The sequence below is a fragment of the Nylanderia fulva genome, unplaced genomic scaffold, assembly GCF_048542155.1.
Source record: "Nylanderia fulva isolate GAGA-0341 unplaced genomic scaffold, ASM4854215v1 Scaffold26, whole genome shotgun sequence".
Taxonomy (NCBI): Eukaryota; Metazoa; Arthropoda; class Insecta; order Hymenoptera; family Formicidae; genus Nylanderia; species Nylanderia fulva.
In genome coordinates this window covers 1,904,016-1,914,754 of record NW_028190325.1, presented here as the reverse complement: position 1 = coordinate 1,914,754, position 10,739 = coordinate 1,904,016, and the positions used below count along the sequence as shown (strand labels likewise).

The following is a 10,739-nucleotide window of genomic DNA, read 5'->3' as shown; positions in this document are numbered from 1 at the left end:
GCGCCTTTACGCGGGAAGCGCCGTCTTGCGAGCGCGGCCGAAGTGCCGCAGGACACACATCAGTTCGCGATCATGGCGGATCCGTTGAGTTTGCTGCGGCAGTACAATGTCAACAAGAAGGAGATAATCGAGCGTGAGAATCAGATTATATTCGGCGAGTTCTCCTGGCCGAAGAACGTTAAGACCAATTATCTGACTTACGGGTGAGTGTTTTCTCGTCCGAACTTCGTGTCAGAATTGTTTCTCGCGTGATCGCAATCTGGCTCAGGTTCCATCTTTAAAGGGAGAACGAAAGAGAGAACGAGGGTGGAAGGAGAAAGAAAGAGCGAGAGTTTCTCTGAAATAATAAATAAATTAATATATTCGATATTATTAAATAAATTCGTTGCAGAGGAAAATCAGAAATTAATGTCAGAGAGTAATGCGAATGTCTATTTTCATCTATCTGCGATTCTCCAAAGTATTTCTCCAAAATTTGAATCTTATGAGATATAGATTTCCAATATAGAATTTGTATTTTTTCACTGTTATTTTCTATACTTTTTAGTTCCAATTTTTAGTTTACTTTTTAAGTTTTAGATAATTTAGTTTTTTACATAAGTTAATCGATTTTTAATTTGAATTTTTTTTATCATATGTTATTGCAGGTTTTAATTATGAAGCCATTCATTCTAAAGTTAAAGTACTTCTATTTCTTCATCTTTGCTCTCTCTCTATAATTTTTTAATCAAAATAAAATTATTATTAAGTTATTAAAAGGCCTTGTCAATTTAGTTTCTGATATTCTACAATTAAAAATTACATTGTAATACGCATATAAAAAATAATTATGTCAAAAGCTAAATATTATATTTTATTTAAAGGAATTAAGAGATATATTATAAACATTACTAATAAAAATGTATAGTTTGGGCAATATTTTCTATTCGAGAGACACTAACATTTCTCTGCTTTTTTAGATCCGGAAAAGAAGGCACGCCTAAGGAATACTATACCCTCGAGTGTCTTCTATTCCTTCTCAAACATGTTCAGCTCACACATCCAGTATATGTACGACAAGCGGCCGCGGAAAACATCCCGGTGGTGCGTCGACCTGACAGAAAAGACTTGCTGGCTTACCTCAATGGCGAGACCGCCACGTCAGCCGCCATAGATAAATCGGCACCGTTGGAGATCCCGACGCAGGTGAAACGCGCCGCCGAGGATGGCTTGGAGAGCGGTTCGTCGAAGAAACCGCGCTTTGAAGAGACCCACGTGCAGAAGGTCAAGGAACAACTGGCGGCACGTTTGGACGCTCCTAAGGAGGCCTCGGTTACTGTTGATAACATCAAATCGCTGTCGGAAGCGATGTCGGTGGAGAAGATTGCCGCGATTAAGGCGAAACGTTTGGCGAAGAAGCGCACCACCATCAAAGAGAACGACGACATCGGCATGGGTTCGGATCTACGCGTAATCCTCGACATGGACGTGGACGACACCAAGGACATCGTGTCGCGCGAACGTCAGTGGCGGACACGCGCGACGATCCTGCAGAGCAGCGGCAAGATCTTCGCGAAGAACATTTTCGCGATCCTGCAGAGCATCAAGGCGCGCGAGGAGGGTCGACAGAAGGGCCCGACTGTGCCCACGCCGATGGTGACGCCACGTTCGACCCCCATGCGACCCTTGCCTCAGCCGGCCGTATACAATCGTTACGATCAGGAACGTTTTATCCGGCAGAAGGAGGAAACAGAAGGCTTCAAGATCGACACCATGGGCACGTATCACGGCATGACGCTGAAATCGGTGACTGAGGGTACGAATCCCGCCGTGAGAAAACCATCGACCAATCCGTCCAGCACGCCGACTTCCGGTTTGCTGCCGACCTCCGCTGCTAAATTAACGCCTCAGCAAGCAGCGCAGAACAAACGACCCAGCCGAACGCCCATCATCATCATTCCCAGCGCCAATACATCCCTCATCACTATGTACAACTCCAAGGACATTCTTCAGGATTTGAAGTATATTAGTAATGAGGACAAACGGGCGCAGGGTTGCAAGCGCGAGAATGAGGTGCTTCTTCAACGTCGGAAAGAAGGCGGCCTAACCGTGCCATATCGGGTAGTTGATAATCCGCAGAAGCTCACCAATGCCGACTGGGAAAGAGTCGTCGCCGTATTCGTTATGGGACCGGCGTGGCAATTCAAGGGTTGGCCGTTTGATGGCAATCCGGTGGAAATTTTTTCAAAAAGTACGCCTAATTTTTCTTTTTTTTATAAAATTATATATATATATATATATATATATATATATATATAATTTTATATTAATTTACAAATAACAAACTAGTTGGATTAAGCATTTTATTACATTGAGAGGACTACATTAAATACATTTTTAAGCTCTTAAAGTGTGAGAACGAGAAAAATATATTAAAGCATTTCGCTCTGTATCAATATTTTGTTAGACTCAAAAGTTTAGACCATCCTATGATGAAAAGAAATATTTAATCAATTTTATTTGCCAATATATATATATATATATATATATATATATATATATATATAATTTTTTTGTTTTAATGTTTTCATTTAAATGTTATTAATAAATTAATATTTTCAATAAAATAATTATATCTGCGTATAAAAAAAATATAATTTTATCTGCACCTCGCAAACTTTTGAGTCATAGTAGTATCGTATTTCGAGTAAAATCTCGCTTATCTCTTTTCTTTCTTACAGTATGTGCATTTCACTTGAAATATGACGAGATGAGGCTGGACGCGAATGTAGCACGTTGGGCAGTCACGGTGATCGAATTGAGCCGGACAAAGAGGCACTTGGACAGAGCGGCATTAATGATATTCTGGGAACATCTCGATAAGTGAGTACCTTATAAATTTAATTTTTTATCATATTGTACGCAATTTTTATCATATTGTACGCACACACATACGCGCGCGCGTATCTGTAATCTTATCTTTGAAATTTTCAATTAAGCTGATATTAATTTTCCGCTTATTATTTTTAATTTAATGTAATTTATAATTTTAATTGTCTTACGATTTTTTGTATAAATAACAGTTTTTATTTGTGTAAGAATAGCTACACATTTAAATTCTAGATTCAAAATAAACTCTATCTTTACAGGCATATGATCAAGAACAAGCCGCATCTTCGTTTCTGAATCCTAATACGATTCAGACTCGTATGTGTGTTCTCAATATTTTTTAGATATTTTCATAAAGAGTTGTACATATGGTTCGAAAAAAGTGTAACATATATATGTATATCTACAGTATATATGAATGCGTATCATAATGTAAAGTCGAATCGAGTTTAATCGACGCATCAAGGTAACGTAATTACGAATAACTACGTTGTGTGACATTTGAACTTGATCACAGCCATTTGACGAAAAAAAAAATCATTCATTTTTTAAGCGTAAATATTTTTAAGATTGTAATCTAGTAGTGAATCTCGGATTTTCGTTTATAATCGGCTTACTTGCCGAGATTTATCATCCTGATTCCAGCACACATTCTGCCGCAGCGTATAGATTTTTCAGAGCATATACCGATTGTAATTAGCGCGAACTGATGTGCCTGTTATTAATAAAACATCGAGCTAAGCATATAGGAATTTCTATTATTCGTTGATATAAAGGTTGTTGTATTATGTGATATGTGATCCCGAAGAATCTACCTATCTATCCATTTATGTCAACAAGAACTAAGTATCGACATTGAGAGAAAACACATGAATAATTTTTACAACTGTCCGCCCATATATGTATAAAAGCGAGATAGAAATCAAATCAATTAATGTGATATATCGGGTAGAAACGTAAATTAACTCTCCAAAATGATTGATTGTTGTATGATTGATATTGATTGTATTAACAAATTTATCTCCAAAATAATTTACTGAAAAACGTATCATTTACGTTATTTTTAAAACCAAAAATCTGAAACGAGAAAATAGGTCCATTTTCTACATTATCATTTATACGAATAAAAATTAACAAAATTGCATCCAATTATTTTTAAGACTATAAAAATTAATACATTTTGGTGTCACATTTATTATATTATACTTAAACGCGATAACGTAAGTTGTGTAAAAAATATATAAAAATTGTATGTGAGAAATCTACGTAAAAATTATTCATCTGTGTAGTGTCAATGGGAAAATTAAAATTTGTTGCACGAGCGCATCTTCACATTCATATTTTGATTCAGCTGAAGAACTTTAATTTTAACGACTGCAACGATGTTGGCTGTAAATGAACTGTAATTTACTCGCATTCACACAAAGTGTTGAATCCATTTATACTGCGTGTTCGACGCTAAATGACAACCATTCACAATTTTTAGTTTTATTGGTAAAAAGATGAAGTATAACTATGGTCATTTTTTGTGAGAGAAAATAAAGAACAAAAATATAAAAATTTTATTTGGAATTAGTTTGCGACCAAAGTGGAGATCGGCGAGCAAAAGAAAAAACATAATGATGTTTGACATTAGACGACTTTAAATAAATTAAATATATAAAGGGGACAAAAGTGTAATATAAAGGATGAAATTGTTAAAATAAAGGACAAAATTGAGTTTCAAAAAATGAATAACAGTTACTTGAAATAAAGGATTGTCCTCTAAAATAGAGGATAGATGGTCAAGTATAACAAGAAAAAAAAGGTAACGTGACGAAAAGTTGTCTCTACTCTCCTGCGAGCAAGAGGATTACATCTCGACAGTGGTCGATAGCGATATTAAGTTTCTTCGCGCGTGCTTTGTAATTCGAAACGCGACGCCGCGAAGATCTTCCCGAGGGAGAGAAGACGGGACAGAGACGAGAGGATTCACGGAATAAGAGGGTAGGATACGGAGTATTTTCTCTTTGCTTCTAAAACCAAAGCCAAAGTAAATCGCTCGCGGCGCGACCGAGGTATACGATTGACCGGGGTTGTTTATACGCGATGGTAGATCGAACATTTCTAACTAGATTATCGCCGCCCTATTACTTCGACAAATACGACGAATGTACCCCTAACAATATCTTCGCTGCGATTCTACCCCTATTGTTTGAGGGTCGGCGATCGCTGCGCGTGTTTTTTCAATTACCGCGTTGTTTCCTCTTTTCTCTTCTGCGCCGAAATTATAATGTTTTGCTTCTTCTTTTACAATGGACCAAAAAGCAGTTAAAAAAAATATATATGTATATAGATATAACTAATTATAGATATATATATAACAAATAAATGAAATTATATGTATATTTTATATGTATAATTATATGTATCTTTGCTCTTTTTATGACTATTTAATGCGACTATTATTTTTTAATTAAAAAAAAAACACGAATTTTCTAAGTACGATCAAAAAAGTATGATACGTTTTAATTCATATAATTTTTTTCCATCTTTAACGTAACATTAACATTAAGAGACTTCCTTCTCCAACGATTGTATCTTTCCGGATCCTGTCCTCCCATTCAGAAAAAAAGCATTCATGCAAATTTGTAATTGCACTGCGCGCAATTCGGTTGCACACAAGGGATACCCGGCAATACAGCTGGTGGCAGATGATGCAGGATGCCAGCTGATCTAGCAGCTGACAGTCGATCCGCTGCTACTTGAGCGCACAAATGCGCGTCTCGCAGTTGCTGCTGCACACCAGGAGTAAAATAATTGTTGTAACGAAAATTTAGCGCGACGGCCTCCTGAGACTCGGCCGCGGTTTTCGCGATCGGCAGATCGGTACCCTTGGCGAACTGCTCCGCGGTCGGGACGATGTTCAGGAGGCAGTAACCCGCGTCCCCGTAGACGTTTCTGGACAGACTGGTATAGATCGGTGCCAGCATCGTGCCGGAAATCGGTTGCTGTTGTTGTTCCCCGGCACCGCTGTCGACGATCGTCGTCTGCGGAGGTCGGAAGGCCGAGGACGCGTGACCGATACCGGTCGAAATCGCTGGCTCGACGATGCCCAGGTTGTCGCTCGCAAAGTACTCGATTGCCTTCAGCAGATCCTGGCCACACCGTTGCAGCACCAGTTGTAAGACCGACAGCTTGGTGTTCGGAAAGAGGCGGGCGAGAGTCTCCACGGAGGTCTGAGACACTGGAACGGACTGTTTGGAGCCCTCCAGCTTGCTGGTGTCGAAGAGAAGACTTTTGGATTTCGAACAGTTCTCCAAGTCATCCTGAGAGTGAATACGAGATATAAGTATGAAGGACCACGTTTATATGTATATAACGATATCTTTTAATTATAATTATATTACTTGATATAATTATAATTTATATTATATAATATAATTATATATTATATTAAATTTATAATATAATATAAATATTATAACGAATTACGAACTGAATTACGCGCGACTTGATTATTTTTATCCTATTATTTTTTCTTTTTTTAAATTTTGGTTTATATGTACAGAAGAATTTTGAAGACGAGAAGTGTTGTTGGTTGACACGCATGGAAGCTCCTTCGAGTCCTCGGAAATTTTGTCAAGCTTCTTCGAAGCAAGAATTGTATCTTCATTTTCATCCATCACCGATTTTGGCTCCGTCACAGACATTCCGAAGATCTTCCCCGGCGGAAGTCGATCGAGTTTTTGTCCGGTTGCTACCTTTGCCATTTTAAGGGCGATCGCGTCCTCGGCAGCCTGCTGTCTCTTGAGAGCAACCTTGTTGAAAACAGCTGTCTTAATTCATCTCGAATGGAAAAATTAAAATCAAACAGGTGATAATGATTTTGACAATACATAATGTTAAAAAATAAAGACAAAGAGCAAATTAGCACGAATGTGTATCGTAAAAATAGTCTATTAAAACTTGAATTTTTTAAACATAATTATAAATGGTTTCGAACATTTTGATCCACTTTAAGATTATCTTCATCAATAGGATAAAAATATTTAGTGCATCAAAAAATGTTACCATAAAGAGCTCTTATCTGCTCTTTGTTTTTTTCTTTTTTTATATCGAAGAGAGAAATTCTTCCATCGTATTTATTAAAAGCCAATGAATTTTTGACATAAAAAATTACGATGTTTGAAAATTGCGGATTTTGCAAATTTTTATTTAAAGTAGAAAGTACAAAACCCTAGAAGGAAAAATGATAATACTAAAAAATATTTTATTAATACAAATAATATATATATATATATATATATATATATATATATATATATGATACTTTTCAATTATAATATAGATTATAATTGAGATGTATTATAAATAAACGAAGAAATTTTTAAATATTCCAATTTTTAAATATCTGTGTAACAAGATATTCTAATACGATATTCTTGGATATGTTCTTTTCAAGCTAATTAGAAATTAATTACAAGGAGTGTAAATTCACGAAGATTGGAACGAATAAAAATATGATCTCCTTGATATTGATCTGCGCGCGGTATCCTACGTTATAATTAATATGGAGAAACACATCTACGTCATACATATAAATCCTTATACATAGCAAATATATAGCGATCGAATCGTGATGGATCATGACTGCGCTCGACTTATAAATGGACCCGTCGCTTATATACGGGGCGCATTTACCGCGCTGTTATTCCAAGCTGGACCACCCGCAATAATCTTTCACGTCGCTGATGCCAAGAGAATCTACTAACTGTTCCTTCGATCCATTTTCTCCAATCTCGCTCGATCATCGAAAGGTATAACTATCCGATTTCATTTAGCCAGTCAGTACACACATTGCCATATGTTCTTTCGGACTCGCTACAATATATAGCGTTTGCTACAAAGTCATTTACAGAATATACTCATAATCAATTATGAAATAATATATAATTTAATTATTAATATATTATATATATTTATAAAATTTATTAATATATATAATATATTGATATAAATATATATATATATATATATATATATATATATATATTAAATATATTAATATATCACTCAATGTGTGTATATTGATAGCAACACAAAGCTCATTTCTTATATCATATGTAAGAGTAAATTTCACAATTTAGAGAATGGAAGATTTCGACAGGAATTTTTGGCAATACTCTTTAGATTGAAAAAAATGTAAATTAAAAAAAATATGTTCGTGTACATAGAATTCAGAAAGCCGCGTATAATTCCAATGATATTATTTCTCCCCTCATAATATTACGGTCGCGTTAATCATCGCGGATTACGGAGTTGGCGTGAAAGTTTCGCGCGGCAAAACCGCGCGCGGTTTCCTCGGCTGTACACCGGCAATTATCGTTAGACGGATGATCACGGGCGTGTATTTTGTTTTTGACCACAACCACCGCGAGAGAGTTTCTCCCGCGCGCTCTGCGTCGACTATTTTCGTTTCAAGATACCGGGGGTAGCGCGAACGTTTACCGCATCGAGAGTCTCGCCGCAAACAAAGTATCGAGTGTCATAATGCCTATGCAAACAGAAATGAAACGCTATACTGAGCGTTAATGGATTTAATTTATCTCGCCGTCTCACCCTCTCGCCCTCCTTTGCCGCTATTTTCCCTGTCCTCTCGAGAACGAGGATGTCGCGAGATGCATTATGCATACGGTGATACCATATTGGCCAAATTCAAGAGATTGATGACTCTGGCCATTATTCATTTGGTGATTATTCTAAGAGAGAGAGAGATCTGAAAAATGTGATTTGACGAGAGGCTCTTAAACGCTTTGAATTATTGCAAATATTAATTTATTCGGTGATATCAAATGGAAATCAATTTTCGATAACTCGAGAAAAGAGAACGAGTGATGGAAATGAAAATTGGTAGAAGTATATAAAAATGAATCTTTATTCTCTCATGTTTTAATGCATAATTTAAATATCGTTGTGCATCCTGTTGTTAGAAATTGCAATTTATAGATTTAAAAACAGACGACTCGCAACTTTTTTTCCCACCTCCTGCGCAATTGGTTTGGTTCCGTGATATTCTCACATTACCTCTTTTTTTAAATAAATGAATCAATCACAGCGTCAATTTAAACTTTTTCTTTTCTCTCTTATTTTTTTTTTTTTGCAAAAAGGAACTATATACGCAAGATTCTCTTTCCATCAACGGCTCGACAATAACGAGCTCCGATCGGACGTCTCTTTAAATATCGGAGGGTGAATATCGTGCGAAATAAAATATCGGAGGCGCGTTAATTACGCTCAACTGCGCGTGCAGCGAATTGACATTTTTCTTTCACATTTTCCTTACGCTGCTCAAAGCGCGAAGGAAACTCGCGCGTACTAAATTAGTGATTGCAAGAATGAAAAGCACTACCCTTACGCTCGCAAAATGATATCCGTCATCTGTCAGATTTGACATTTCGCGTTCGTAATTTTCGAATATATTCGAGTAAATTAAAATGTGAAAAAATCATAGAACATTTTTCTATTTTTAGATTAAAATAAGTAAAGAGAGGGAGAGAGAATTGTTTGACAGATTAAAGAAAGATTCTTACCTGGGCAGCCATCACTCGTTGTCGTTCGGCGATCAGCGAACATTTGGGGCACAGACACTCCCGATAACGACATTCCCTCTTGTGGCCCCGCAACCAAGAGATGAGACCATGATTCCTGCAACGGGCGCACTTTGGTCTCCTCTGTTTACTGTCCGTTCCCTCGTTGTTCTCGTTGTTCTCCGACCTGTTCTTGCTCCTGCCGCGAAGCATGCTGATGTCCCACACGAATCTTTATTTGCGACTGTTCATATATTTCGTACTTCACACACGAATGTCGTAGAATCGTACAAATATATAGAAAATATCCCCCCGATTAGTTTTTATTTATGCTATAATTCTCGTGCCCCTTTTTACTGAATCCGAAAAGCACTTGATGGACATGTAGAAGAGATTTTTTGTGAATTAATAATTAAAAATTGAACAGACAGATATATACAGATTGATCGTGAATATATAGTGGAACTTTCAGCAATTACATAAGTGTGAATAATTAATTTTAGATAATCTACCCCCTTATGTAATTAACTGTCAATAGTTTGAAAATAGAAGAACTCTTACGGGTAGTCAACTTTCTATCTTGAGAAAGGCTGAAAGAGCACACGGATAAATCAAGCGAGAACTACAGGAAGAGGAAGGTCAGGACTGTGACACATGGCGTTTTTTCGCCCGCGAGTTCTTGTTGCGATTGTTAATTCGGAACTGCGCGAAAAGAGGAGCGGAGCGATCTAATAGCCGACTTCAGGATTTTTGTTTCTTCCGGCTTGGCGGCGATTCGGTTCGATTGGCCGCGAATGTGCGGGACGTTTAGGCTCTTCCACGCGATTCCGTAGCATCCCCAGGAGCGGAGAAGAGAGTCGAGAAGACAAACATCGGCCGGACCACCCTTCTTCGGCGATTGGTTCCGTTGTGTTTACCCTTGTCGCCACTCCTACCGCGAGAGACAAGAGATCTCGCATCGCAGGGTATCGTAATCGCAAGTAAACTCGCCGGTGTGCGCAAGTATGGATGTACATGTACATACATGTGTGATTTTATTTTATTTGGCAGTGTGTTACATCTCGCCGAGGATGTGGAGAACACGCGAATTAAACAGGAGATTAATCGAATGTGTGAGGAAAAAATACCCCAAGCGAATATGCAGACAGAACAAATGCAACTTTGGAAAAGTTAAGTGTTACATGATGCAAATTTTTTGTTCTTAAGAATACAGAATTTAAAATTCTTTGAAGATGATAGCAATTTTATTCCATCACATAATTCATTGCACACGAATCTAACTCTATCTTTTTTTTTGCAGAA

At 37.2% G+C, this 10,739-nt stretch overlaps 2 protein-coding genes across 2 annotated transcripts; one reads left to right on the top strand and one right to left on the bottom strand.

Moving 5' to 3' along the window:
- The first annotated feature begins 39 nt into the window (after positions 1 to 39).
- On the top strand, positions 40 to 3,614 carry hyx (cell division cycle 73 hyrax). The gene is made up of 4 exons (XM_029313003.2): positions 40 to 203; positions 960 to 2,230; positions 2,721 to 2,862; positions 3,129 to 3,614. Exons 1-4 carry the CDS (start codon positions 73 to 75, stop codon positions 3,163 to 3,165), a joined length of 1,581 nt encoding a protein of 526 aa, XP_029168836.1. The 5' UTR covers positions 40 to 72; the 3' UTR covers positions 3,166 to 3,614.
- On the bottom strand, positions 2,725 to 10,736 carry LOC114938890 (doublesex- and mab-3-related transcription factor A2). Its single transcript, XM_029313016.2, has 3 exons — positions 9,441 to 10,736; positions 6,417 to 6,668; positions 2,725 to 6,176 (listed from the first exon to the last, which is right to left on the bottom strand). The coding sequence occupies exons 1-3, from the start codon at positions 9,648 to 9,650 to the stop codon at positions 5,487 to 5,489; spliced, it is 1,152 nt and encodes a 383-aa protein (XP_029168849.1). The 5' UTR covers positions 9,651 to 10,736; the 3' UTR covers positions 2,725 to 5,486.
- Positions 10,737 to 10,739: the final 3 nt, after the last annotated feature.

Bases quoted from the DNA above. Each gene is read 5' to 3' on its own strand.
- hyx (XM_029313003.2), top strand. From the start codon at position 73: ATGGCGGATCCGTTGAGTTTGCTGCGGCAGTACAATGTCAACAAGAAG. The intron at 204-959 runs GTGAGTGTTTTC...CTGCTTTTTTAG, and splicing joins ACCAATTATCTGACTTACGG to ATCCGGAAAAGAAGGCACGC. The intron at 2,863-3,128 runs GTGAGTACCTTA...CTATCTTTACAG, and splicing joins TTCTGGGAACATCTCGATAA to GCATATGATCAAGAACAAGC.
- LOC114938890 (XM_029313016.2), bottom strand. From the start codon at position 9,650: ATGCTTCGCGGCAGGAGCAAGAACAGGTCGGAGAACAACGAGAACAAC. The intron at 6,669-9,440 runs GTAAGAATCTTT...GTTTTCAACAAG, and splicing joins AACGAGTGATGGCTGCCCAG to GTTGCTCTCAAGAGACAGCA. The intron at 6,177-6,416 runs GTACATATAAAC...ATTCACTCTCAG, and splicing joins CTCGTCTTCAAAATTCTTCT to GATGACTTGGAGAACTGTTC.